This window comes from Fonsecaea multimorphosa (genome assembly GCF_000836435.1).
Source record: "Fonsecaea multimorphosa CBS 102226 unplaced genomic scaffold supercont1.19, whole genome shotgun sequence".
NCBI lineage: Eukaryota > Fungi > Ascomycota > Eurotiomycetes > Chaetothyriales > Herpotrichiellaceae > Fonsecaea > Fonsecaea multimorphosa.
Genome location: NW_015971653.1, coordinates 514964 through 542960, shown reverse-complemented (window position 1 = coordinate 542960; position 27997 = coordinate 514964). Strand labels below are relative to the sequence as shown.

Below are 27997 nucleotides of genomic sequence, written 5' to 3'. Positions count from 1 at the left end.
CCGTCCAATATCTCTTTTGTTAATGCCATTGCGGCGAATTCATCATATTTTATGACCCTTCTGGGTTCCTACAGGTGTACCAGGGTTTGCCTGAGCTTGGCCGATTGTGACGACCAGCTTTCCAAATTGGCTCTGGTCCTTCATCTTGTCGAACAACTTGTCCAGCTCCCCCAGATCCTCCAGAGCATTGGTGACCACGGACGAGATGACCGGACGGACATGATGGTCCTTGACGAATCGGACCATATCACGAAATTCCTTGCGAGAGCCTCCTGTAGACCCACGTATCTCGATATTCTTCAAAACAGCACTCATTGAATAGGTTACTTCAGGGCCGAGGGTCATACCATATGACACTATCACACCTCCTTGCTGCAGAGAAATAACCGTTAGTCAGATTCTAACAAGGAGCTGATCTTGACGATTCACTTGCCTTGAGGATTCTTGTGCCACTGACCACGACATCGCCCCCAGCCCCGTCGATAATCGCATCAAAGAAAGGCATTTCCGCAGGCAACAACTTCAGAAGCTCTTTCTCCCACGAGTTGGCTTTGTAGTTCACCCCTCCGCGGGCTTCGAGGGACCTGGCTTTCTCGAGTTTTTCGTCTGATCCACTGGTCACATAAACGTTGACTCCCATTGCTGATGCAAACAACAACACCATCAAAGCCACTCCGCCTCCGATGCCCGTGACCAGGATATTCCGACCTGGAGCCGCGGCTCCACTTTTGGTGACAAGAGCCCGCCAGGCAGTCAGTCCGGCTAGTGGCAAAGCAGCAGCTTCGATGTCAGTCAGGTGTTCTGGGACCTCCTCAACCTCAAGCCAGGTGGCACGAACAGTCTCGGACAAAGTTCCCTGCAGGTGAAACTTGGTCCCCCCGAGATATCTATATCCCGCCGAGTCCTCAGGTCCTTCAGGACTGGACTCCCACCCGACGCCTGGATTCAGAATAACTCGCTTCCCCAACCACCTTTTGGCATCGGCCGACGACCCTGTCGCAGAGACGACACCGCAGCCATCGGACAGGAGAGGAACCCCAAATGTCGTACCCGGATAGAGATGTTTTCGGATGAAAAAGTCTCGATGATTGAGAGCTGCTGCCGTCATTTGCACAATGGCCTCCTCTTTCTCGGGCTCTGGTTCGACGTAGGTCATTCTCTCGAGCGGATAGTACACCTTCCCGGGGTCGCCTTCGACTTTGCGAATAGTGACAGCGTTTCGCGGCATCGTGACTGAGCTCTTGTTTAATAAAAGGTTGTCGAAGGACTGTTTGTTGAAGGAGGAAGGCTTGATGGATGCGTCCCTCAAAATTACAAAGGTCGCATGCTCAATGTATGCTCCGAGAAATGGACCCTACCTCTTCTGTCATGCCAATCAGTGGACTACGATTCCACCCTTCTTGGCCTGCGGTCCGGCCGGTCCGAAGTAGGTCTCCCCCCGATTCGTTGAGATATCTGTGTTAAGCAGTTGGAGCAGCTATTCCGGGGGGCGCCGGGGTTAGAAGTCTCGGCTTAACGGCGGCGCAGAACACAACTTCAAGGTGACGACAAAGACGCAGCGGATAGTATTCGGTTTTCAGGCCGCTTTTTCAAGCCTCGGTCGACCTCGCAGACCCTTCTGATGGGCGTCATAAGCGTGGCGGTGTTGTGGCCGAAATGTGACGACGTGGAAACAGCGACAATTGTCTCTAGCAGAAAGCCACATAAGTAGACAGAATTCCTTCAACGACCACGTTATGTTGCGACAACCTCCAAACTTGGGATCTCATCGTCTAAACCAGTGTAAACACTATGTCGAACTCCAGAATGTTGCTTGAGAGGACTAGTACCGTCGGCTTCATCGGGTTGGGAGCGATGGGAAACCATATGGTGAGAAATTCCACACCTCTTGTTGCATTGGAAGTATTTGCTGATATGAAGTATAGTTTAATAACCTCGTTACGAGTGCTGCGAAGAGTTGTAGCCAGTTCAAAAGTTTTGCTATTTTCGATGTTAACGAGATCGCCATGAACCGCGAGATTCAACGACACAAGACGGAGCATCCTCTGGTCCCCATATTGAAGTGCTCGTGTAAGGAAGACGATCCCAATTTCCACTCTGGGCCACAGTGCTAAGTCGAATGTAGCTCCTGCAGAAGTTGCGACCAAAGCATCATACATCATCAGCATGGTCCCCACGTCAGCTCACGTCCAAAACGTCTACACCGGCGAGAACGGAGTCCTGAGTGCCTTGAAAGAGCTCGATGAGGAGGCACGATCGCAAACATTATGCTTGGATCAATCAACAATCGAGCAAAGTGTCAGCAAGGCGGTCGCGCTGAAGATGCGAGAAGTGGGAGCCGACATGATGGACGCACCAGTGTCAGGGGGTGGGCTTTCTCGTCATCATCGTCCTGTGGACCATGCTAACTGCCTGCAGGTGTTGTGGGCGCAAGAGACGGCACTCTTGCCATCGTGGTAGGTGGTGACGAAGGGTCTTTTGAAAGAGCTCTCCCGGTCCTGTCACCAATGGCAAGAAAGGTGACGCACTGTGGTGATCTGGGAACCGGCCTCGCTGCCAAAATCTCCAACAAGTAGGTTTCGTCTATCATCATTTCGAATGATAGGGGATATTGATGTTTGGACATCAACAGCCTCCTGCTCGGAATCACTATGCTCGGTTTGAGGTAAGACCTGCCTGCGTCCCCCATTCAGGAATACCCTGTGCTGACGTGTGAACAGCGAAGCCACGCTTCTAGGCAGATCTCTCGGGGTCAAGCCCCAAGTGCTTGCCGACATCATCAACAACTCCACCGGTCGCTGCTGGTCAAGTGAGGTATGTCGCCTCTCTCGGCTCCGCTGAGTGCGGGTCGTGATCAAGGATCGTTTCGTCATGTATCACAACAGGTACTGACAGTTACCATTCAGACGAATCATCCAGACCCATCGGTGAAGGTTGGAGTCGCATCGCCTCCAGCCCATCGCAGCTATGAAGGTGGCTTCGTGACCAAGCTAGCCCACAAGGACCTTGGTCTCGCCGTTAAGGCTGCAGAAGGTGCACATGTACCCCTCGAGCTCGGGAAGCGCTGCGAGGAAGTCTTCAGGCCACTGGCGCGTAGTGAAGAATGGGGCAACCGCGACTTCAGTAGCGTGTTCCAGGCACTGAGCGACCTCCGAGCCAATGCTGGACAATCTCAGGCTGCATTGTGAGGAGATTGCGAGAGCAATGTAATTCCATAGCAAGCTGGGATAGGCTCTTAGGAGCCTAGCACCACTATGACTTCTTTCAACCATTATCGACGTGAGCTGCTGAACATCTGAAATGGAGAGGTCTTGTTCACGTACCTAGTTATATCTCACAACTCCCACGGGGGCGGCAGTACACCACAGGAATTTGAGTCACACGTTATATTTCATTTGCACCCGTTTCCTGTTGAAATTGTAACCTCCTCCCCACCATCCTCCTCTCTCCTCCATCGGAAAAGTCCTACTTGCTCAGGGCTTTCGCTCACCATGGCCTTCACGTCAATTGAGGCTCATGACAAGAGTTGTTATGTTTCTGGTGGTGGAATTCATTTGGCGAACTAACGCTGACATTTACACTACCTGAACTTCAAGGCTACAATGCCACGAGTGCCGTCGCCATTCGAGAAGTACAGTAAGCAGTTACGGTGTTGGAGAAATTTAAGCCACACGATATAAGTCTTACACAAGCCCAGGCAGGTCAAAATTCATCATGATTGTGTGTCGACCGCTATTTACAAATACCTGCTGTCCGGAAGAATACTTTAGGCAGTCGCCAAGATGCTGGAGGTTTAATTTCAGTGCGCGTTCATGATGGTCGTGATGGGAGCGGCCGTCTGACGGAACGAGATTTCGTGGCTCTCGTGGCGGCAATTGGGCTCTGGGGCCGTCAGCCAGCGAGGCGACACCTCCTGATCCTCAAACTGGAGCACTGGCTTGAGGAGTTCGAAATGCCCCCATTCGCCATTCAGTTTGGTGGTCCAGGTTGCATCGGAGCCAAAGTATTCAGGAAGCACCCGTTGCCAGGCCTCAACAACGACGGCGAGAAGCTCCAAGACAAACAGTGAAGGATCCACGGCTCCCCACCTGAATCTTTCATCACATTTCTGCGTCACCTCTGGGGGATACAAGCCCACCTCGGGCTCCAGCAGGACAGCAGCTGCGGCCATCAAGGAGGCAAACACGTGGTAGGATCCGCCATGACGGGCGCGGTCTCTGATGGCCATCATGGTCCCAATGGCACCAATAAGACCAGTCAACATGTCGGGCACAGGCAATGCTGGAAGGACGCACCTCCCGTCGGTATGCCCCAAGTATTTGCCAGTCACGTAGGAACAGCCACAAGCAGCATCAGCAATCTGCTGCCAGCCAGGTCGATCGTGGAACGGACCATCCGGCCCGTAGCAGTTCTCCTCCACGTAGACGATGCCTTTGCCCCTCTTGCTCGCCATATCGAGCACTTCGTGGAGACCCAAGCCTTTCCTCTTGAAGACGCCAGGCCGGTAGCCTTGGATAAAGACATCCGCTTCCTGGATGAGCTCCTTCAATTTTGAGAGATCCTCGGCCTTACTCAGATCAAGGTCAGCTGTTCGGACGCCAGCGTTCAAAGTCAGCTGCAGAGAATTGAAATCAGGAAGCCGGCTACAGTTGACACGGATGACATCTGCTCCAAGCGATGCAAGGGTGTTTCCAATAACCGGGCCAGCAATGATGCGGACCAACTCGACAACTTTGATCCCGGCCAAGGGTCGTTTGTCTCTACTCGGGGCAGGGAAGAAGGGCACGGCAGGAGTAGGCACCATGTATGGTACATGTGTGTAGTTCACCAGTGGATGTTTGGAGAGCTCCTTGTGCATCTGTGTCTGCCTCCACGCTTCTGGCGTATGACACATACTACCGCAGAGGCCCTTGTAGACGTGAATCATCTCCAGTTGTTCCGGTTCGAATTTGCGTACTTCTTCGCCGATGATCTTGTACGCTTCTTCGCGGCTCTCACACGGGGTGGCAGGGTCCAACCCGATTGCTCGAAGAACTGGATCCGCGTTGAGCGAGCCATGCAGCTGAAACCAGACGCCCTCCTTTTTCGTGGGGTAACAGGCAGTTGTGCGCAATCTCGTGGGCGTCTTAAAGGTGTCTTTCTCAAGATCCTTGGGGAAAATCTCCCCAAGTTTTACACTTTTCGACAGTTGCGGCACAGTAATGCCATTGCGTTTGGTGATTGCAGTGGTGCCTAACCACAGAGCCGCGTGATCGGTATTGATCGTTGAGTGATGGTCCGAACGGCAGCCGTCTCTCTGCTCCAGGAGTTCTTTCGCAACAACTCCACACATGGCGTGAAGAGCGGCAGCAAGAACGGGAGCTTTTAACGGGCCTGGTGCGATTGGCTCGGCACTGCCTTCGAAAGACACTGAGTCCCATAGACGGCGGTCTTGAGTGAAGCCTGGAGTAGCTCTTGCGAGCAGCTCAAAGACACGGCGTGGGTCTTTGGGGATGTTGGGAGCCTCGTTGTCCACGAAGGTGCCAGGGCCTGGATATATGTCAATTGATGGGGGAGACAGCTCCTTCAACTGTGTTGGAGTATCCGGAACCTTTCTCGTTGGGTGGGATCCAGCGTTGGGAAGCCGTTCAAGGTCTCTGGGGCCCCGAGAAAACCCCCGCTCACAAACAGACAAGGAGCCGGGGATACAGTGGCTGATGGTAGTTACTGTCTAGACTACGTTGGAAGACCATCATTTGATAGACCCAGTCCGACGTCCTCAGCCTATCAGCATGATCGGACCGGCCGGACCGGCCGGTGCGGCCCCTTTTGCCTTTGGAGGGAGCAGACCATGGAGTAACGAAAAGCAAAGCAAGCAAGAGCGGATGAAACTCGGATAACAAGACGTTAGCTACAGGCTCAGAAAGCGGAGCTAATTTCGATTTCTGCGCTCGTGATGTGTTCATGAAGCCCGGTCCGACTGGATGAGGTTCTGGCTACGTCCGGGAGGGTTGAAGACAACCACCGGGTTCGTCTCGAAGCTATTCGACCGGACATCTCTCGACAGTTACGACTAGCAGATCTCGAACTTGTGTCTTACGGACTCACTATTGCAGACCAAGTTCCGACAACGTAGCTCAATCCCTTTCGCGTTTCCTCCCGACTTGTCGAACCCAACCTAGTATCCGTGATGCCGCTCAAACTCGCCGACTTCGAACTACACCCAATGAAGTTATTGTCGCTAAAACAGAAACGGGACTCTACCATTGCAGTACAGCAGCAAGCGGATCTCAACAAGTATATAAAACACCTCTCCGTGGACCACGCTTTGTGGCTGGGTGATTCAACACAACTCACCCTTCGTGGCCGTCGTTCATACGGATCAAGAGGCAGTAGCTCTCGTCCACGACACCTTTCAAATCCTTACTCAGAGAAAGTTCAACATTATACTAAAGAAAATCATGCCTGGCGTCACCAAAAGCCCGAAGGTGTTGGCACCTACCATAGATCAAGGCTCTCATGACAAAGTGCCCTCCGTCAGGGACACCCCCAACTTTCTCGACAACCAATTCATCCCCTCACAGGCGGAGCAATGGTTCGACGTACGGGACCCAGCCACGAATTATCTTGTCACTCGCGTTCCACAGTCTACGCAAGTTGAATTGGAAGCCGCCGTCGCCTCCGCTCAACGAGCGTTTCCGTCCTGGAAAGCAACCTCCATTATGCGCCGTCAACAGGTGATGTTCAGGCTGACACACCTAGTACGCGAAAACATGGATCGCCTTGCGCGAAACTTCACTATCGAGCAAGGGAAGACCTTTGCTGATGCGAAGGGAGATGTCCTACGTGGTCTCCAGGTGTGCGAGACAGCTTGTGGCATCACCACGCTAAGCTCCCTGGAGAGGTTATTGAAGTGGCTAGGGACATGGAAACACGCTCATACCGCGAGCCATTGGGTGTGACGGCTGCTATTTGTCCTTTTAACTTCCCTGCCATGATCCCACTCTGGTCGCTCCCGCTGGCACTAGTCACCGGAAATACTCTTATCCTCAAACCATCTGAGCGCGATCCTGGAGCAGCTATGATCATTGCAGAGCTCTGCGTGGAGGCAGGTGTGCCTCCCGGCGTACTCAACATTGTGCACGGAGCACATCCTACGGTCAACTTCATTCTCGACGAGCCTAGCATCAAGGCTATATCATTCGTCGGGTCGAATAGAGCCGGAGAATACGTCTGGACGCGGGGAACTGCAAACGGCAAGAGAGTACAAGCCAATCTCGGTGCCAAAAACCACGCAGCTCTACTACCCGATTGCAACAAAAATCATGCCCTGAATGCCATCATCGGCGCCGCATTTGGAGCGGCTGGTCAACGCTGTATGGCACTATCTGCTCTCGTTCGTGTCGGTGGAACGAAGAACTGGCTGCCTCAGCTTGTGGATAGAGCCTCACAGCTGAAGTTCACTGGTGGCTTTGAGTCAGATGCTGACTTTGGCCCTGTGATTTCTCCAGAATCCAAGAAGCGGGTTGAAGATTTCATTGCTTCTGCCGAAGCTGAGGGTGCTACTATCCTGCTCGACGGCCGCGGGCAGAAGCCTAAGAACAGTCTTTTCGCACAGGGCAACTGGGTCGGTCCCACCATCATCACGAATGTCAAGCCACATATGAGATGCTATACCGAGGAGATTTTTGGTCCTGTCCTTGTGTGCTTGGCTGTTGATACTATCGAGGCCGCTCTGGAGCTTATCAATAGCAATGAGTACGGAAATGGCGCTTCGGTAAGTTCTTTTTCTTCTTGGTTGTATTGGGTTGGTCAATACTGATGTCGGCGAAGGTCTTCACTAGCTCCGGCTCGACAGCAACATTGTTTCAAAAGTTTCTGGAAGCCGGTCAGATTGGTATCAATGTTCCAATCCCTGTGCCGTTGCCAATTTTCTCGTTTACTGGGAACAAGAGATCTGTGGCCGGGACTGGCATGGCCAACTTTTATGGAAAAGACGGTATTCGCTTTTATACCCAGTGGAAGACTGTCACAAGCCTTTGGCGCGCCGAGGATGCCCTTGCAACGGAAAAGCAAGTCGCGATGCCAACGCAGCAGTAGAATGTGTGAACTAGTAGAAGGTTAGGCTGTCGTTGTCTGGGATGGGCAAAAGTCTCAGTTCTGATGTTCCGACCCAATAGAAGGACCGGTGTCTGTTACGGCACAATGGTGTATAAACATGGAATAGCAAATCCATCGCTCCTACTGTTGGTGGATTAAATCGTGTTCCTTCTATTTGTCCTTCTCTTGTGACTACCGTGGATCAACACCGAAACTCTGCTAAGCCATTTGGGAAGTTTCCTATGCTAGGTTGTAGTCTATGATCACAAGGTCATCTTGTAACATTGGACTCAAGGGAGAGGGGAGTTGGGGAGGGTATTTTATAGCGGCCGCCGTCACTAGCCATACGCGACACGATATCTAGAAGACTCCGTTTCCTAAAGCGTCTAAGTTAGACTACTAACAGAATAACTATGATTGGCAGTCATCACTAAGGTGAGTAACGTTGGCGGTATAGCGCTCGTATCGTGGCGCTAGTACGCGCGAGCCGAAGGTCAGCATAAGGCGGCATTACCTAGGTACTTTTGTCCCAAAGAGGGGTGAGCTCGGTATCGAATTATTATTACCTCGTTTTGGCACATGCAATTTGGGGGAAGTTCTAGATCAGCAAACTTTCTTACCTTTCACGGGAGCCACACACAATTTGTCTACCTAGGGATGACAGAGATTCTCGTCGTGCGATGTAGCAGAACGATCGACTGCGTTGGCAAGGGTCGGCCATTGTCTATCTTCGCTCACCCCGGTCATGGGTCCCCTCCTCCCTACCGCAGCGGGCCTGATTTCTGGATGTCTGGTGGATGTACTCCAACTCCACCATGTTGTCCCGCGTGGCCAAGAGTCATACATTGAATGGACTGCCTGGGCACTCCTGACCCTCTTCAGCTGGATACGACGAATATCAAGGCCGACGAGGTCCAGCGACGGCGGCACTGGGCCGTTGGGAAGTTGGAAATTCGCGAGCATGTTGCAATCGACGGCTGTTTCCGAGCTGTTAATTGCGGGCTCCTCTTTCCTCTCTCTGCTACTTTGGCGGCATAGTTTTGAATACATTTGGTGGTCGACGGTGAGTCCTTGCGGATCGAGTCGACTGCTTTTCATACTGACGTATCCTGCTGGAGCCCATCGTCAGTATCGCCGTCACGTCCTTCTACCAACGGCATGATCCGTGGCAGCCTCGATTATGGCATGAACCCTTCGTTCTTCGGGGGTGGGGTGACAATCGCCGCACAAGTAGCTGGTCAAAGTCGCGACGCTCGCCTGTCTGGTCGCTCTACGCTATAATGCTGGTAGCATCCTGTTTTCTTGCCTTGGAATTCACAATCCTCTCGCCTTCGATAATAGCCATTGGAGTTCTATACACCCTGCTGCAATCCTTGGTATTTATTCTCCTCCGCGATGGCTACCACAACAAAACAGACCTCTGGGCCAATTCACCCGTATTCGGATCATGCAGAATATTGTTTCTATTATGGACGGTCTACAATCTCTGCGAAAGCAAATCGTTCCCGTTCCAACTCCAGCCGTCGACGCTAGCTGTAGGTTTCCTGCGCTTTATACAGCTCCAATGTATCATCTCCCTGGTAGTATCGCCCGTCTATTATCATAAACTTCGACTGATTGCAGCTAGGCGGCAAAGGACACGTTGCTTGGGCCAGTAACCTCGTCCGCAACCACGCTCGTATCATCGCTGGCTTCTCACGATCTATCTCGAACTGGCAGAGTAATTGGATTCATACTGGCTCTCGTGGCTATAATGCATCTTCTTAATATGCTGCCAGCGTCCGTCGGCCGTCGAAAACTGCTATTGCTTTGCATGGTCCCAGTATTCACTTCCGTCGGGATGCGAAACGCAAGAAACGATCCATCACAGACAACTTTGACTGGTCAAGTAACCAATTATAGGCACCACCCAATCGAAGTCCTTTCCAAAAGAGCTCAAGCACGATTTGCAGAGATGGCGTCCTCTCAGTCAAAGACTATCGAGGAAGCCGTAGTGACCTACAAAAAGCGTTTCAATCGAGATCCACCTCCGGATTTCGACAAGTGGTTCGAGCTGGCGCAGAAGAATCACTACTCCCTCGTTGACGAATTCGACACGATTATGGAGAGCCTGGAGCCGTTCTGGGGGATTGATCCTCCGCTCATGCGCCGGGCAATTGAATCTGTTCCGGATACAGCATCAGGGGTGGTCCGCATCAGCATAAAGAACCACCAGATAGAGGAAAAGGCAACGCACAGAGGAATATACCACGCGAACATAATTGATCGGTGGCTGGAAAAGCCTGGTTGGCTCGATGTCTTGCCTGATATGACAATCCTGGTCAACCGATACGATGAGCCTCGAGGTAGGAATGCCTTGCTCCGGGGAGATGAGAATACGGGGACTGAAGAAGAGATACTGACATGTGCCACAGTGGTCGCCTCCTCTGAGGCCTTGTTGGCTGCTAGAGAGGCGGCAATGTCAACTAGTGCCACACGAAAGCCACCTCGTGAAGCAGCAGAGTTGTCTTGGTTCGATTGCGCTAGAAGAGGCTTGCGGCACACCATATTATCGGCTTGTCCTGCCAACTCACCATCACGAGACGAGACGATAGAGAAGATGGCGCCTATCAAACAGGAGGACCGTGCATTACCTTTCGTCCACAGCCTGAAAGAGAGTCAAGACGTATGCAACAATCCCACCATTCACCGATCCCACGGCTTCTTCACGTCTCCGACATCATGCTCCATAACCGAGTCTCTATATCCTGTCTTTTCTCCCTGCAAACCATCAATCTTCAATGACATCCTCTATCCGCCCATCTGGTACTGGCTCAAGCTCATCCAGGATGATTACGACGAGGATGACGATATGGAGTGGTCGGAAAAGAAGGACCTTGTCTACTGGACAGGCTCCGCAACAGGCGGCTGGGCGACACTGGGGAATTGGCGCACATTGCATCGTCAAAGCCTGGTTCTTCAAACGATGTCCCAAAATACCTCGGTCACGATCCTCCAGCGGGGTTCAGCAGAAGAAGATGTCTGGCAGCCCCAAACCACTCCCATGTCGAACCTCTCCCACCTATTCGATCTCCGTATAACATCGATCCCGCCTGAACAGTGTGAATCCTCGGCCTGCGACGCAATGCGCCACGCCTTTCTCAAGCGGGACCCCACATACGTCGACCCTCCCCGAGAAGAAGAAGGAACCAACAAGAGTGGCGGCGGCGGCAGCGGCGGCAAAAGGAGGAAAAATCCCAACGCTGACCCCTTGTCTACCGCCTACGGTGCGAAATACGTCCTTGACATGGACGGCAACGCCTTCTCGGGCCGCTTTTACCGGCTCCTGTTGTCAAAGAGCGCCGTGTTGAAGCAGACGGTGTTTCAGGAGTGGCACGACGGCCGGCTCGTGCCGTGGGTGCATTTCATCCCCATCAGTCCCGGAGCGGAGGAGTTGGCCGAGGTGGTCAGATACTTGAGCGAGGACGAAAGGGGGAAGGAGATCCGCGAGCGCATTGCAAGGCAGGGCAGGGACTGGGCGCAGAAGACCCTACGGATGGTGGATTTGGAACTCACCATGTTGAGGGTGCTCATGGAGTATGGCCGGTTGGTGAGTGACCACAGGCAAGAGATGGGGTTTACGCTCTGATTCTGAAGGGGAGGAGTGGGAGTGGATGGACGTAATGGAGAGGAGACATTTTGACACACCCTTACACACATATATATATTCGTGGGAGAAATCTCCTTTTCCCGCCTCAAGTCTCCTTGAGTATAAGCTGCAGAAACTATTTGAATAAGTCCCGTACGCCTTGTCACTTAACTTCCCAACCACGGCATATTAAACCCTCTCAATACCAGTAGTATATCTCCTTTATCACGATCCACGCTCTTCTTTTTCTTTCTCCATTCCAGAGCTCCTAAGTGGGGGTCGGATTGGCCGGCAAACACGTCCCAAACCCGTCGGAATTCCCGTTCTCACACGTCGAATCCTCATTGCAGCACTCCGTGTCCAACACGCACAGTTCTCCGTCTTGGGCGCACTCTTCGCCCAGGCAGGGAGAGCCTAACTCGGGGCCGCATGGGCCGGTGGGGCGGATGGAGTAGGTAGTTGTAGAGGTCGTTGTGCTGCTCGTAGTCGTGGTCTAGTTTGGGGGATTTTTGTTAGCTTGAAAAGGGGAATGGGGATACGGAAGGGGAAATCCAATTCTGGATAGGAAGGGTGATTACCGGTGTCGTTGAAACTGTGCTCGTGGTTGTGGTCTGCGCGGGATTTTGTCAGCCTTTTCAGGGAAAACGTAAACGGAAGGGGTCTATATTGGATAGAAGGTTTACCGGTATTGTTGATGTGGTGGTGGTGGTGGTGGTGGTAGTCGTGGTAGTGGTTGTCTGCTGTTACGTTAGCTTCTGGAGTCCGTGCTCTCTGTGGAATGGAAAAAGCTGTATATGTACTTACCGTTGTGGATGTCGTGGTAGAAGTACTGAGAGTGACCTGTTATACCAAAAGTAAGATGCCCTTGTACTTACAGAATTGAAGACATTGGAAGTGGATCACTACTACTGACCGTTATTGTGGGAGTCTTTTCTATACACGAACAGAGGGTCGCAAGGATCTGGCCAGCCACCTTGCTGATGCTCGACCACGTGGCGCAAGCTCCCGTGCACGTATTCACGCTGCTGCTGGTTGTCGGGAAATGAGTTGTGCTCAAGGTCGTGCTGTGGGTGGAGGTGGTGGTTTTCTTCGGATGCGTGGTAGTGCGCGAGGAGGTGGTGGTGGTCGGTCGATTGAACCTCTTTAGAAGCGGCGTGATGGTGGTCGTCACGGCCGGCACTGGGTAGTGCTGGGAACAGTAGCTTTCTGCCGCAGGGAAACCCGAGAGGAACAACAACGCATTGTAAGGTGGATTGGAGCAGGGAGAGCTTGCGCCAGTCGACGAGGCCCAAAGAGATAGCGTGCATAGGATATACCATATTGGCAACATCCACCGTGAAACCATATTTGTCGTCGTCTGGTGTCAACCGGTATTAAGGGTGGAAAGCAAGAGATGTGTCCCTGGCAGTCGACCTTCGCGCATATTTGAAGACTGGAAATAAAAAAAATAACCATAGAGTGATTTTGAATACGGGTAGATCGACATCGCAGCGGCAGACTACCGAGTAGTCTCTCGAGATCCCCTTGAAGTGGCTACTTACCGTGAAGAAGCTAAGAGTCCATGCCGATACCTAGGTATCTACGCGAGGACGTTAGTTTTGACGACTTACCCAAATAGTGTATCTCAACGGTTTCCAGAATGGGCCACGGGCGAATGGGCGTGTTCAGAGACGCCCCACCCAACCAGGGACGCAGCCTCGGTCTTTCCACTCCACCCTTGGCACTTGGCAACCGGTGCCGTCCCAAGAAAACAAGACTATCCTAAGCATTGCTTGTCCTAGCTTGGTCCCGGGTTCAAAGCTACTTGTCGAGAATTGGAAAGGAAAGCGAAAGGGAGAGTTGAGGGTCAAGCCTAGAACACCTGCCGGGTTGGGCTAATAACTTCTTTCCCCTCGTTTTGGCGCCTGCATTTGTCGATAGCTATTAAGTGCTATTTCGCTCCAACCGCAAAGATTTGGGCAAGCCGTGGTCTCTCTTGATCCACATGTCTCACCCCTCAAGATCGAGACTCGCATTTACCAATTACGAGCCCCAACGATACAATGTGCTGACCCTAGAGAGTCCTTGAGACCTCGCCCTTGACCTACTTGGTATCGCTCCATCGAGGACGGGAGAACAAAGCGAGATGTAAAACAAAACCTCGTGACTAGTCTCTTTTTTCGCTTCAAGAAGACGCCCGCCGCCAATTCGACCCCGTCCACCACCCAATATTCCGATTGCAGCTCTCCCCGGTGTCCTTGTACAGCTCCAATCTCAAAGGATATACTTGTGGTCAAGACCCTGGTCACCCTCGAGCCCGTTTGTTGTAGCTCCCTCAGCAATCAGCTTCTCCTTCTTCTTGTTCCTGGTCCTCAACAAAAGCCAGCAGGAGGCGTAAAGAGATGCAGCTACAACAGTCAGACCTGCAGAAACGGCATTGCCCTGGATGTACCGTGGGCCTTGCTGAGTTGGGTAGAGTTGGGACGAGACAAAATTCGAGAGGTTTCCAATCGAGCTGGCGAGAGGCATACCAAAGGCACGTTTATCGTCTGGAGCCAAGGTGCCAGCAGCCCAAGTGACCGCAAGGGTCGAGATGGGATAGATTCCTGGTGAACATGGTGATTAGCTGAGGAACAAGTGGAACTGAGTCCACCACAAACTCCATAACATACCTAGAACAAGGATAAACATGGCCGCATAGCCAGCGTGTTTGTTAGAAGTTCCAACGGCGATGAGGTATCCGACCACAACAGGAACACAGCATCCCATGATGAATATCCCACGACGCTTAAATCTGTCCGAAAAGTAGACGACAGTAATGAGTGAGGTAGCTCCAACGACATATACCGGAATGGTCATGTAATTGACGTGTAGGTCAGCATACCTAGCCACTGTCAGCAGGGTTTGTGAATCTTCTCAATGCTGCCAAAACTTACCCAAGACCAGCGAGGATAGTCGGCAAGAAGATGTTGAAACCATTGACAGACACAGAGGACGTAAAGAAGGCAATACCGAGGAGGTAGACAAAAGGCTCGAGGAGCGCAATGCGTATCCATCTGCGGTCGAATTTTCCGGTTCCTCGATACGTCGCCTCACGCTCCTTCCGTAGCCGCATAGTTTCCTTCTCGTCAGCATTAAGGAACCAAGCTGTCTCCGCCGTCTTAGGAAGGAAGATCCAACATGTCCCACCAACAACAATAGTGATACAGAACTCGACGATGAATAGCCATCTCCACGCCGCAAGGCCCCTTTGGGTCCCCATCTGCTGAATCGCCCAGGCGAACAGCCCGCCAAAGGCACCAGAGACACACATTGCCAAATTATTCGTGATAATTCTCTTGCCCGCCTCGTGCCGTGGGTACATGGTGGAAAAGAGGTATGCGAACCCCTGCTCAAGACCGCCTCCAGCGGCGTTCACGAGCATACGGCAAACGACGGCTTGAGCGTAGTTCTGCACGAAGGCAGTACCCAAAGTGGAGGCACTCCAGATGAAAAACGCGGTCCCAAGGGCCTTTTGAGCCCCGAATCGCCTGACGGCCAGAACCCAGGGGATTTCGAAGAGCATCGTGGTAAGGCTAGAGAAGGTGTTGATGTTGCCGAATTGGCGACCATGAAGACCAATGTCCTTGTCGAAGCCGAAGACACGAGCGTTCCCCAACTGTGGATCTGTCAGCTCTGTATGATTCCAGAGAAGTCCATGTTCACGAGGTATTCCTCACATTGTTTCGGTCCAAGGCGCAAAGGACCATGAAGATGAATGAGGCAGGGATGACATATCTGTCAAATTTCTTGAAAGCAGCCTTCTCTTTCTCGGGGTCAATGTAGATGACTTGGCTGGCGGATCCGACTTCGGATACTTCATCTTTGACCTGGTAGGTGGTGTCCGTGGGAAGCTTCTTCTCCATCTCGGGACTGGCAGACATTGTCATGGCCATAAGAAGAGGCAAGCTGGGCACAGGAGACAAGGGCGCTTGGGATCTGTTTAGTACAGTCTGAGGTCTTCAGTAGTGAATGTGGTTGTACTCCGCGACTTAGGGACGACTGATCAATCGATGTTGGGTGTTTATATATCCGTATTCTACCCATTCTTCCTCATGTTAGTACCTGGTGATCTCTAAAGGGTTTTCTACAATATCTTCATGATAGTTCGGGTGATAACCCCCAGGACGTGAGATATGCGATATCTGCAGGCTCTGTGCGAAAGAAAGTAACAGCAGACCGGCTTGAGCCGATCCACTTCTCCCAGGGATATACTTTGATAGCAAGATAACTTATGTTCAAAGCATTGAATACCAAGCCACCCGGATGCTCATGACATGTGCAACGAATACACGGTATTCGTTTCGGCGGCTCCAGAGTATTCAGGTCCCGCGATGATGAGCATTGTGGCGTACTAGGCTGTAGATACGCGACCCCAACTTTGTGGAGGTTCAACTAAAGCGGGACGGTCTACCCTATGAGATAAGCTTAAGATAAGGAATCTGGCTGCATACGAGGTCCTTGTTAAGCTCCAACAACACGTATCGACACCCACAAGTGCTACCAATGGCCAATCGCGACTATTACGCTTATCACACGATCGGAAAATGCCGATGGCCTGAAGCAGGGTCCGATCTATCACAACCGCAATCGACGCCTTAACTTGGTCGACTGCGTCTCCTCCCCAGTATTTCAATATCATCCTTCGCGTATTACCGAAGAATGCTCACAATCTGATCAAACAATCGGTGTCGGCATTGCAAATGGCCTCCGGAATCACTGCTGTACCCACCGCAGATTGTGGATAAAGATTCTATCTTCGCAGACCAAACCCGAAGAATGGCACGAGCCTCCACGGCGTGCCAAAGGTACGTCGACAAGAAATGGCCTCTAAAACAAACAGGCTGATGAGTATCACAGATGCCGGCGGCGGAAACAGAAGGTAGTCGATGGCACCTCGCTTGGCTGGGTGACATATGCCAGGGTTGTTCTAACTGACACATTCAAACACCTTTAGTGTGATCTGAAATATCCAAGTTGCTCAAACTGCGAGAGCGCAAATGTTGCTTGTTTGACATACGATGCCCGGAAACAAGCCGAGGTGGGTTCAGAATCACTCGAATGTGTTGTCCGTGAACTGACATCTCACGAGATCCCTCGCACCTACGTGTCGCAATTGGAGGCACAGGTCCAAAAGTTGACGCAGGAGGTTCGAGATCTTCGGACGCAAACCCGACCGCCAGAAGTAACCCATCGTGAGGAAGCCGATATAGAATTTTCCGCGGCAGCCACCATCATCTCCCCAGAGGCCTCGACGACATCGAGTCCAGAGTCAAACCGCGGTGCTCGAGATTTGGTCAAGAGCGTCAGGAACGTTTTGGTCGAACCATCGAAGCAACCGCGGTTTCTGGGGCCGAGTAGCGGCATAACACTGGCCAGAATGGTCATGGCGTCAATCAAGGTCGACGCTCTAAGGCAATCACCAACCTCAGGTGTCGTCGACCAACTTCCAGACATGTCTGGCTCTGGCTCGTCGGCCCTGGCGGCAGAAGCGTCTCTCCCACCGCGCCACGCAGCGGATCATCTAGTCGAGGTATACTTCCAATACCGGACTCCGCACCTGCCCATCATTCGGGAGACAAAGGTCAAAAGGGCGATTGACAATGCCTATGCGTGCATGAGTGGTGGTGTGCAACCCTTAGACCGCCAAGCGGAGAAGGACGTTTTCACGACTTACATGGTTTTCGCCATAGCTCTTTGCAACGTCCCTAGCCCGACAGGTGGAACCGGACGGCCGCTGCAAAGCGAGGGTTGCTTCCACTCCGCGATCAACTGGGTTGAGAGCGTCATCACCTATGCACAGAGCGACCTTGAAACACTCCGCGCTTTGCTTCTGCTGGCTCAATTTGTCTCCATGTGTCCCTGGCGTGGCAGCCTGTGGCATTTGAGTGGGATGGCTCTTCGGATGTGCGTCGACATGGGCTTGCATTGGGAATCCGACGAGCAGCAGCTTTCTTCCAACCATGACCAAGACGACCAAGACGTGCTGTACGAGCGTCGACAGTTGTGGTACTCGGCATATTACCTGGACCATCTTCTAGGCATCACCCTGGGGCGGCCATTTGGCATCACGGACGAGAGCACACGCGTGCCCCTCCCAAACCCCTGGGCAGTCTCTGGTCAACCCTTTGGTGTTGGGCCAACGGAGGTGGTCAAGGACTTTGAGAATGTTCATCAAAGAGCCCACAATCACTTGTTCAAGATGACGCAGCTCGAGTCCGAGATCAAGCACGTCCAACAAAGCCAGACCTGGTCTATGAACAAGATGGCCTACCCACGACCCAACTATAGACTCTGGGTCAACGACATCCAGGCGCGTCTACAAGAGTGGTATAGCACGGTCCCAAACACTACAGCCGCCCACCCCTCGTCAATCTTTGCTCACGAAGCGTACTGGGAGGCCATGTACAATCATGCCATCCTTTTGCTTTACCGGCCCAATTCCAGTTCCCTCATCCAGCATTTACCTTCGGACACTTTTGCGATTTCCTTCGACGCCTCTTGTAAGCTCATTGCCAGCATCAAGCTGCTCCAGCGCGAAGGCCGCCTCGACGTGCTCTGGAAAGCCGTCTACGACCTCTTCATGGCAGGCCTGACCGTCATCTATTGCGTGTGGCAATCGGCCTCGATTCGGTCGCAGCACCCGGCCAGCAAGATCATTGCGACTCTGCAGTCCTGTGTGTCAACATTGTCCGCCATGTCGGCAAATTTTGCGGGAGCCAGCGAGTCTCGCGACGCCTTCGAGACGCTGTCTACGGCGACGACGGACTGGCTGTTGACAAGCGGTTCGGGGGAGCCCAGTCGGAATAGGGCAACCTTTGAGAGTCAGATCGGAGATCTGTTGGGTTCTTTGCAGCCATCGAGGAGGAGTCAGACTGGTGCTGGCGTACCAGGCAGACACGCCAATTGGAATGATCTGTCAACCATGCTGTCGTCAAGTGACACTTTTGCTTTTGATTTTGGAGATATGTTAAGTTCAGCGGCACAGTGGCCTGATATAGGCGACGTGGATTTCAATGACATGATGCTGGATTCGGCGTCGGCAACAGCGAGCGATGTCAGAGCGTATGAGAGGGTGTTCGGGGGCTGATGTCAGCGTTGGTCGTTGCTACCTCATGTATGGACAGAACTTTACCACCTAGGTAGTCTTTACTCCTCCTTGTCTTTGGCAGCCACGAGGAATTGAAACTGCGCGTAGCTCGCCCTGCTCTCTGTGTTGGGTTATTCTACCTTGTGCTCATGTAGCGCTCCTGCCCTCCCCGCATCTACATGAGGAGGAGACACAGGAGGGAGCCCGGCGCCTTGGCACCCACGTCTCAGATAGGCGACAGCCTGATGCTCTCTAGATAGAGGTATTCAAGGGTTTCAGAGATCTTGTTTCCTGTCCCCACAGCTGGCTCCAAGACAATAGCGGAACTGCATATGCCACGGCATAGGAACGTGGCATTGTGTGATAGTAAGACTGTGCAGGGCTTCTGAGGCCAAATTATCGGCCTCGATCGGTCAATTCCGACAAAGCCGATATCCCTCTCTCCTGACAAGCTCGGGACATAGATAGCCTTGTGTTCGCAATACTCCGATCGCAGGGGACGGCATGTTGCCATTGGCACCATTCACAGGTGTTGACAGCAAAGGTAGGCCTGGCTCTCGAAGATTGGGGAGATCACCTCGACTATTTGAACAACGCATATGTGCACTTCTGGAACAGAAAGAGTTCATCTTGCTTTGCCTCAGCACAAAAGCTCGCTACAACACATTTCACTCCATCTCTGAACCAGCCTGGGTACTAGATTCGGACAGAAAAACCGCCCACGATGCAAACATTCAAGCTCACTGCAACTGGGTACAATCTCAACTATCTGCCCGAATACATCGCGCTCCGTCACGGCTTCTTCCGCGAGCAAGGTCTCGATGTGACCGTCAACATTCCCGTGCCTTGGGACGGAGTGCTTGATGCGCTCGCTGATGGCTCGGCCGATATGGCGCTCGGGGGAATCTGGGTGCCGTCAATGTACCGCGACAGGGTGCAGAATTATACCGTGTTCGCCCAAATAGCCAATCGATGTCCACTGGCCATTCTGCGGCGCCGTGGCGATGACAAATTCCAGCTGTCCGATGTGACAGGCAAAACTGTGCTCATGAAGTCGGGCGGGGGCGCCAGCGTCGGCTTGTTCTTCAAGATGTTGCTGCGGGAGCATAACGTCGATGCCAGATCCGTCGACTACATTCAGGATCTCGACGGCAAAATGCTGGGGGATTTGTTCCAAGGTGGCATGGGTGACTATTTTGTGACCGACTATCTCTCGGCCCGAGTCATTGCCTCTAGCAATCCCAACGTCACGATCGCTCTGGAGGCTGTCACCCAGGGAGAAGTTCCCTGGAGCGTCTACTATCGTGAAAGTGGAACCATCACGCCCGAAATCCTCGATGCACAGAAGCGATTCTGCATTGCCCTCGGCCAAGCAATCGACTGGGTTCTAGAACGCGATGCAGAAACTTTCCAGGACGAGCTTGCGGAGCTCTTCCCTGCTGTTCCGGTAGATGTTGCCATTGCGGTCACCAACCGTTTCCGCCAAGAAGGCATGTGGACGTCCACGACGATCCCTCGCAAAGCGTTCGATCGCTGGCAGCGTGGCCTTACCGATGCCAGACTCGTCAAAGAACCGCTCGTATATGAAGAACTCGTCGAGGATGGGCCTTCGACCGCGGCAGAAAAGCAGCGTGCTGCAAGCAAAGCAAGCTTTCTTCCGGCCCAGCTGTAGCACGAATGGTGCGGGACCTGGTAAGCGTGGTCGGATCTGGCAATTGCAGTTGAAGAGTCAATTTTTTCAGAATAATCGGGAAAAAAGCTTTTCAGTCGGTGGAATTATTTGTCTTCACAAAATGCAAAAAGATTTTTGAAAAAGGCTCAAAACTTGAGCATAACTCTGCCATGCTGTGTTGGCTATAATGTTCTCAGGCATTTATGATTTAGGTGCTTCGGACGCAAGTTTGCCTGGGCGACTGATGTAGCGAACGTGTCTCCTTGAGTCTCGAAACTTGAAAGAAGCGGACAATTACCAGATCCGAAGGATGAATGGGACAGAATACATTTGTTCGTGGTTCCGCGTCGTGATTTATCATCTTACGCGGACTGACCAACTCCGCAAATCGTCCCTGAGATCAAATTCGGTAAACTCATGATTATTGGTGTGATCACGCCGGCGAAGCTCCTTCTGGCTGGCGTGAACCTGTTGCTCGATGCTTGATCGTCCACTGACGGCGCCCGCGGCAACTGTTTGCAGGGTAGGAGAATCTCGACTGGAACCGCGTCGGTGACCGTAGCGAGGGCTCTGGCCGCCAGCAGCTACTTGGGGTGTCAAGAGTTGGCGCGGAGTAACCGGTCGTCTGTGCTCGTGTTCGCTGGAACTGCTGCCGTTCTCTTCGCGCGAACCGAACGGGGGCCGTTGTTGCTGCTGCTGGGGTGTTTGCTGTTGTTGGTTGCTGGCCTTATTGCCCGACGAGTGCGGCCGTGGTCCTCCGTTTCCTCCAGCGAACAGATTCTCAATCAATTTATCCGGAGGCAGTTCTCCGGCTTGACAAGCCCACGTCGCTGCCAGCGTTCTTCGATAAATGTCCTGGGCTTCTGACAATTCCCTCGTCTTGCTGGTTATGCTAGGGATGTCGTCTCCTTCGCCGGCCTCTGTAGTCAAAACTCCAGCGATGCCTCCTACCACCATGGCCGACCTCAGTGGAGGTGCGATGAAATTTGTGTCACCCTCGGTCTGTCTCATTCTAATCCCAATCTTCAGCGTGCTGTTGACTTTGCTGTCTTGCAGGAGGTATCTTCTCGTGATACTTCCGTCGTCGGCTTCATCTTGAGGGTCACGGTCTGCCGGTGATGCGTCGGGCAGTTGAGTGTATTCAGCCAGGTTGAGTTTCACATTGCCCAGATGTACACGACCACCTCTTCCGCCTTCATGGAACTCCTGGAGGACTTCAAAGTGGATGTCGCACTCCTGGAGCATGCCCGTCTTGTCGATGGTCAGACGCACCGGTATTTCCTTGCAGTAGTCCCATGTCGCCTTGTGTTCTTCGATCGGGGCTTTCTCAGTGCGCCCGCGGTGCTCCGCGGCGTTGGAAGAGGAGAGGTGCCACCTCACACAGGCGGTTCCGTAGATCAAGGGGATATTGGTCAAGTCGATGATGCGCAGGGTGAGATCGAATTTCGGCTGGAACGATTAATCATCTCCATCAGCGAAGCGTTCGGAGAGAAACATGAGGGGGGGTAGTGGATTGCGCAAGGAAGCACGATGAAGGAAATCGCGGCGCAGGACATACCTTACGATTCTTGGGGACTGAGAAGGTCAAATTGATCAGCGCTTGCTTCCGCAGCATGTTCCTCACAGCATGGAGGAGGAGTTTGCACCATCATCACCATCACCATTAATCGATCAAAAAGAAAGAAACAGAAAGAAACTCACCAAAGGCCTGCATAGTCAAGGAAGGGCACGGGACGTCACCTTCTTTTCACATGAGAGAGGACCTCGAACAAAGCAAACGCGTCCCAATACGCTCTTAGTGGGTTCCTTCCATTTCCAGCCGCAACGCTCTTGGGTTTGGTTCGCTGGTTCGCACACGGACGCAAGTATTGCGTAGGCGATGAGATGGGAACATGGGACGGGATAAGCTTGTGAGAAGCGTGTGGAACAGCGGCGGAGCGAGGGGGTTGAGGTCGAGGTACGCAGTAGGATGATGCAACCACCAGCCGAACGCTACCGGCGCAGGCGGACGGCGGACGAACAAGCTCCGAGAATTTGGATAGTCATTATCCAATATCATTGCCCTATTTGGGTCGCTTCCATGAATGAATCGTTTAGCCTCGAGCCGGTCGCATGCGGGCTGTTGTTCAATACCCTAGTGGTGGTCCATGATCATCTACCTAGGTACCTAGGTATCTAGGTATCTTCCAGGCCGTCAGAACTGGGCACGTTGGCCGAAGAGGATCCGCCATCATCCTATGGGGTTACAGCGACCTCGACCGCCTGTTGGCTTTCCCACACTTTCGTCTTCCACGCATCGAGACAGAGTATCAAGACAGGCGATACATAGGTAGTGTCGAAGTCTATATTTCTGCGACGACTATCACCATCAATGGTGCTGGGAATTATCAAAATGTTTGTCACGAGTCTCCGAGCCGACAAGAGTAGCCGCTTGCTGCCCGCCTCGCTCCCTGGTACCTGTCTATCTGTTCTATGTCTAGCGACCCAAAAAGCGCCCAGCGTAAGAAATTCAAAGTTTACGCCAGTTCCACTAATATAGACATGGAATGAAGAACACCCTCATCACAGCAGTGTGCCAAAGCTCTAAAACTTGTGCACTTCTTCCTTGGTATATCCTAGCTCTCCGAGGATCCCACCAAGACTGCCCTGTGTCCATCCGAAGCCGCCTTTGGCGCCTGCCACAGCCTCAATCATGGCAGGGGGTCCACTAACGAGAACCTTGACATTCCGTTCATTCATCTTGTGGGGCATCACCTGGGTCAGCATGGTCTTGTCAACGTAGCCCTGGTGGTAGAGACCTTCGTTTTGGGGTGTGGCCTTGCTGATGGTGTAGGTCCTGGTGAAACGGTCGGGGAATTGCTGCGCCAACTGGTCGAATTCGTGTTTTAGCAAAATATCCTCCTCGGTGTTGTTCGCATAAACCAAGGCAATCTTGGTCTTGTCCTCGGGGTTGTTAAGGATGGCCTGGGTGAGCTGATAGATCGGTGTGATACCCGATCCGCCGGCAATGAAGGTCATGGCGGAGTACTGGTTTGGCTTGTAGTCGAATTCGTGGAGTGGCTTGAACAACATTGAGTCACCAGGTTTCAAAGAGTGCATTTTGCCGGACCCCTTGCCGTTCGGATACTTCTTGATCATGAATGTCACATATCCGGCTTGGTCTGGCACATTGTTAAATCAACCCCTAGCCCATGCAGCCCAAAACAGGTCAAGAAACTTACCGTTCGCGCTGACAGGTGTGTATGGCCTGAAGACCGGAATCCAGGCGCCTTCAGGCGTATGTCTGGTCAAGAGAGACGCTGAAGAAGAGTCAGAGAGTCTCGGTTTTTCAGGCAACTAGCAGCTCATACGTACTGACTGGGGGAATGCCGGTGATTGAGGAATCGTCAGGTAGAGCAAAAGTCAGTTTTTTGACATTGTGATTGACCATTTCAGCCTTTTCGAGCTTGAGCTCTGTGAAGCCCTTCCAGTTCATCTTCTTCAGTGCTGCCTTGGCATCTGACGGAGGGGATTCGGCGTGAACTGTGTTAAATTGGAAGAAGGTCGTGTTCCAGTAATGACATGCTGTATAGCCCGCGGTGGCGCCTGCCGCTGCAACACCGACGGCCTTCAGAGAAGGACGGATGTATGCTGACATATTGATCCTGGTTGATTTGGATGATGGGGAGCACAGGACAATGAACGGATACAGTCGAGAGACTGATTAAAATAAACGTTTCCTTGAGAGCGAAAAAGAAGCTGTAAAAGAATAGCACTTCAGGGGGATAGCGGTGGTCGCCCCTGAGTTGAAAGGAGTCCGCAAGTTGGTGAAAGAAATATCCGAACCCCGGGCGCTGCAAGAAGAGAAGTACTACAAACAAGGTGAACGACAACGGTCCAAAGGAAGCTCAAATATGACGAAAACTCGGTGAGAGGGAGAAAGGTTGAATCTTGAACAAGTTGTTCAATATTTTTTTGTTGGTGAAAAAGGTAAAGCTCAGGCCTACGACTCAGCACATGTCGGGGTCCGGCCAGGCAAACACCGACATCCGGATTTGATTGGACAGAAAGCTACACGTGCGGGAGGAAAATTCCCCGAACAGGGTCGACAAAAGGCCAGATCAGCCGGCCCTACGGATCTAAAAATATCCGGGTTGCTTGGCTCACAGCCTCGAGCCTCGAGCCTCCAGCCTTGAACCCCTTTTACCCTTTGTCCCTTTTGCCCGTACCGAGAGTTTCCAAAGTGCGTGGCCGGCAAGGCTGTCTTGGAGAAAGGGGAAAGGGGAAGGAGTCTTTGACAAGAGCTGCCTCAGCCTTGTCTCGGTTGATCAAAGCAAATCCACGGTGACTCAAGATTCGTGCTTATGGCTCACAGTCCGCGTTACTGTCGCGGCTCAAATTTCATCTGGTACCATCTTCTGCCGTTGCTCTCTCAGTGATCGGAGGCTCAACAAATACAGTACTGAGGAAGAATCCAGTGAGAGGTAGTATCGTTTGCACCAAGGACGCCCTTCGGCTCGCCCCTACTGCACACTTATCTTTCCTTCCAATGCCCTCGTTTTCTGGCCCAACGGATGCCTGTTGGAAAGCGGACACTTGGTAATTCTGCGGTTTCGACAGTAAAAGTAACGACCAAAGGCTTCTTGTCTTAGAAATGCCCAAGTTCACCAAAGCATGACGAGTTCGTCACAAAAGCAGCCACTTCCATTCTTCACTCGTAGGTTATCAGCTATTTCCCGCGAAAGTAATGAGCCTGCGTCCCCATGCCCTCATAACCTGTTGCACAGACTACTTCTGGGTCGAATGAACTCACAGTCGAAGGGACATCCGAGTAGATCCTTGGTCAGCCGTAGCATTGTTGGTAGAAGAAGTATAATTGTGACACCTTGGGCTCATCATCCTTGAGGCGCGCAAGCTCCCAGAGGGTGCTTGTCGCCGATGGTGGTCTTCAAGTGTACGCGGTATTCTGCAGAGACTGTCTTGTGCGACCGGAAAGGCGGACTGGAGGGAACTCCAGCAACCGTAGCGGCCGGATATGTTGTCCACTCGTGGCAATCAGCACCTTTTTCTGTAGCTCACATGCCCTTTTCGGTGTGAACGACCATGACATGTTCGTCGCCATACCGTTTACACAGGCCTTTGCGTGCAGCTCTCGTCTGCATCACGGGACAAATGATTATCCCTTACCCGCTGACGCTCTCGTAGACGTAATGGAGGATCTTATCAGGACTGCGGAGATGAGTGAGCCACCTCAGCTGACAATGCAGCTGGCAGCACAATGGAGTCAAGTGAGATGAGACATCGAAACCACGGTGCCAAGCACGAGGACCTCCAGTAACCAAATCTGACATATCGCAGTCTCGAAGGAGACCTCACCCGGCAGCAAAGCAATCGGGTTGAGGCAAGCACACGGAGCGAAAATCCAGAAGTGGCTGCCAAGGAAACAGTTGATGTGCACAACAGGCATGCCCGGACACATTGGCAGTGGCAGGATCCCCAAAATAGACATTGCGATGGTTCCGCGTCTTGCGCTGTGTATCGTCATCCTTCCATGCTTGGTGCCCAACCTTTTGTTCTTGGTTTGCGCTTCACGAAAGACGTCAGAAAGGGAAGAAAGATCTTTCGTGATCGACAGCACCAAAGATGGCGAAGCCTTCCTCTAGGACCTGGAGCGCCCGACACGGGCCAAGGACCGAGTGGGTGCCGAGTACGCAGGCTCGGCAGGTACTTTTGAGCCACGGGAAGGCAAGTCACCCGAGAAGACTCACTGCGTCCACGTGATCGGACAAACCGATGAAGCATGAGGCGACGAGGCTGTGCAGGGCCATGTTTCCATCATTGCATACCTACCTAGGTACCTACCTTAGGTATGTATGAATCATGCACGTGCACAGCCACAAGACCTTGATCGGCCACCGGACCGCCCTGTTTCCAACCTCGCTTTCCCCGGGCGGTCGATCTCATCAGCATCTTGCCTCTCCAAACTTTATTCTCTCTCTCCGTAGAACAGCACTGTCGTCACTGTTTGGGATACGCGGGCTGAAACATGCAGCTTTGTCGATCTGGAAACAATGTCGGCGGCTGCTGCGACAGACTTGTACCTTGTTTCTCCAGCCCCATGAGCCAGTTGCCCACCGTTGGAGCAGGTGGGCACGGCACCAAAGGCTGTCACATGATGCTAGGGCCAGAACGAGGTCAAGAATCTGTGTGACCAATAGGAAGGCATAGCAGGGATGTTGAGATAAAGTGCGACACCATCGCTCATGATCAGCAGCCAATGCTTTTGCAGAAGTGCCTTCCGACGAGGATCACCTCAGCTGCCCTCCGCCAGCTAACTCGGGCGGATTTGCAAGAACCTGAAAGTCAATGTCAATGACTGGTTGTGCGTTCTTTTGCCTTCCGCCAGTCATCAAAGCGCCCAAGCCCAGCCAGCATGGTTTGTGAACTTTGTCCGCTGGATGAGCCATCTGGCCTGCGCCCGGATTCTCGATTTTCTTGGAGACCGAAATCCTCGAGCATCCAGAGGCTGGTTTGTATGCTGCTGAAACCAGGGCCACCGTACCACCAACTCGGGTCTGCAAATCGCATCCATGGGCGACTAGAGACTCCTGAGGTCTTGAGACAACCGCCCCCAGCATACGTAAAGCTTTTGAAGTTTTGTGCTTGTGTCTACGAGTGTCCAACGGCGATTGATGTAGAGCGCACTCCTTTCCCAGCCTCCGACGACGCACCAACCTGCTACGTGAATGTTTGTCCCCAGGGAGCTCAGGAGTCCCGTTCCCTGCCATACCTGAACCGTGATTGAACATCCCTTGAGATTGAAGGCCCCTTGGGTGGCCGTAGCTGATGATCATGTCGCTGAAGCAAAGCAAAAAGTGCCATGCGTTTACGAGGGGGTCCAGACGCCAGGGCTATGGGCCGGATACAATGGTAATCTACAGGCACCGTAGGTGGCTTCGGAACATTCAAATTCAAGTAGTCTTCTAGAAGGGGGAAATCATCTCGAAGGACGCTTGCTCTCGGGGTGAGCCGTGTCAAGAGCAGATTTCCGAGGGTTGTTTGCCAGTAGATTGGGGATATTGGCCGTTTGCGGCTTGCTGATCCAGGCGCCATTGCCAGGGCCAGGACCAGGAAGCTGGATATGGGCGGAAGTTGGAAGACATTCGGGGGCGTAGGGCGAGGCTGGTGGCCAGGATCAATTTCCGCACACGTGTGCAGGTTTGACGAAGTCTTGATCAAACTTGATATTGGCAATCAATGCTGGTGCGCTTAAGTGAGCATGGTTGATTTCAAGAAAGATGGCCGTGGTAAGCAGGCCACCAGTTACATGGCGAGGATGGGTGAAGCTGGGCAAGAGGAGCGTCTGATCTTGCATATGCAGCTAATTCAATCCTGTCTTTTGTGTCATGATATTCCACCTACATCGGGAGGGAGGGCACTGGGGGCTCGGGAAGGGGAGATGGCGAGGGAAAGGCCTGAGCTGGAACATACGCGAGACTTTTGGGTGATGACGAATGGCCAGTGGCAGGGC

General features: G+C 52.6%; 11 protein-coding genes across 11 annotated transcripts; 6 read left to right on the top strand and 5 right to left on the bottom strand.

Annotated features, from left to right (window-relative positions):
* Positions 1–42: 42 nt before the first annotated feature.
* Positions 43–1228, bottom strand: Z520_08576 (uncharacterized protein; the record flags this gene model as incomplete). The annotated part of the gene is made up of 2 exons (XM_016779072.1): positions 43–372; positions 458–1228. 2 exons carry the CDS (start codon positions 1226–1228, stop codon positions 43–45), a joined length of 1101 nt encoding a protein of 366 aa, XP_016629991.1.
* A 563-nt stretch (positions 1229–1791) lies between these two features.
* On the top strand, positions 1792–3188 carry Z520_08575 (uncharacterized protein; the record flags this gene model as incomplete). Its single annotated transcript, XM_016779071.1, has 7 exons — positions 1792–1869; positions 1926–2070; positions 2126–2368; positions 2419–2572; positions 2633–2665; positions 2721–2814; positions 2907–3188. The coding sequence occupies 7 exons, from the start codon at positions 1792–1794 to the stop codon at positions 3186–3188; spliced, it is 1029 nt and encodes a 342-aa protein (XP_016629990.1).
* A 611-nt stretch (positions 3189–3799) lies between these two features.
* On the bottom strand, positions 3800–6246 carry Z520_08574 (uncharacterized protein; the record flags this gene model as incomplete). Its single annotated transcript, XM_016779070.1, has 2 exons — positions 3800–5710; positions 6088–6246. 2 exons carry the CDS (start codon positions 6244–6246, stop codon positions 3800–3802), a joined length of 2070 nt encoding a protein of 689 aa, XP_016629989.1.
* Positions 6247–6440: 194 nt separating this feature from the next.
* On the top strand, positions 6441–6941 carry Z520_08573 (uncharacterized protein; the record flags this gene model as incomplete). Its single annotated transcript, XM_016779069.1, has 1 exon — positions 6441–6941. One exon carries the CDS (start codon positions 6441–6443, stop codon positions 6939–6941), a length of 501 nt encoding a protein of 166 aa, XP_016629988.1.
* Positions 6942–6973: 32 nt separating this feature from the next.
* On the top strand, positions 6974–8079 carry Z520_08572 (uncharacterized protein; the record flags this gene model as incomplete). The annotated part of the gene is made up of 2 exons (XM_016779068.1): positions 6974–7756; positions 7813–8079. The coding sequence occupies 2 exons, from the start codon at positions 6974–6976 to the stop codon at positions 8077–8079; spliced, it is 1050 nt and encodes a 349-aa protein (XP_016629987.1).
* Positions 8080–10033: 1954 nt separating this feature from the next.
* Z520_08571 (uncharacterized protein) lies at positions 10034–11707 on the top strand (the record flags this gene model as incomplete). The annotated part of the gene is made up of 2 exons (XM_016779067.1): positions 10034–10424; positions 10494–11707. The coding sequence occupies 2 exons, from the start codon at positions 10034–10036 to the stop codon at positions 11705–11707; spliced, it is 1605 nt and encodes a 534-aa protein (XP_016629986.1).
* A 2253-nt stretch (positions 11708–13960) lies between these two features.
* Positions 13961–15609, bottom strand: Z520_08570 (uncharacterized protein; the record flags this gene model as incomplete). Its single annotated transcript, XM_016779066.1, has 4 exons — positions 13961–14292; positions 14359–14570; positions 14623–15344; positions 15406–15609. The coding sequence occupies 4 exons, from the start codon at positions 15607–15609 to the stop codon at positions 13961–13963; spliced, it is 1470 nt and encodes a 489-aa protein (XP_016629985.1).
* An 895-nt stretch (positions 15610–16504) lies between these two features.
* Positions 16505–18815, top strand: Z520_08569 (uncharacterized protein; the record flags this gene model as incomplete). Its single annotated transcript, XM_016779065.1, has 3 exons — positions 16505–16533; positions 16586–16607; positions 16683–18815. The coding sequence occupies 3 exons, from the start codon at positions 16505–16507 to the stop codon at positions 18813–18815; spliced, it is 2184 nt and encodes a 727-aa protein (XP_016629984.1).
* Positions 18816–19539: 724 nt separating this feature from the next.
* Positions 19540–20487, top strand: Z520_08568 (uncharacterized protein; the record flags this gene model as incomplete). The annotated part of the gene is made up of 1 exon (XM_016779064.1): positions 19540–20487. The coding sequence occupies one exon, from the start codon at positions 19540–19542 to the stop codon at positions 20485–20487; it is 948 nt and encodes a 315-aa protein (XP_016629983.1).
* Positions 20488–20844: 357 nt separating this feature from the next.
* Z520_08567 (uncharacterized protein) lies at positions 20845–22102 on the bottom strand (the record flags this gene model as incomplete). Its single annotated transcript, XM_016779063.1, has 2 exons — positions 20845–21936; positions 22046–22102. 2 exons carry the CDS (start codon positions 22100–22102, stop codon positions 20845–20847), a joined length of 1149 nt encoding a protein of 382 aa, XP_016629982.1.
* A 968-nt stretch (positions 22103–23070) lies between these two features.
* On the bottom strand, positions 23071–24124 carry Z520_08566 (uncharacterized protein; the record flags this gene model as incomplete). The annotated part of the gene is made up of 3 exons (XM_016779062.1): positions 23071–23648; positions 23709–23786; positions 23842–24124. 3 exons carry the CDS (start codon positions 24122–24124, stop codon positions 23071–23073), a joined length of 939 nt encoding a protein of 312 aa, XP_016629981.1.
* Positions 24125–27997: the final 3873 nt, after the last annotated feature.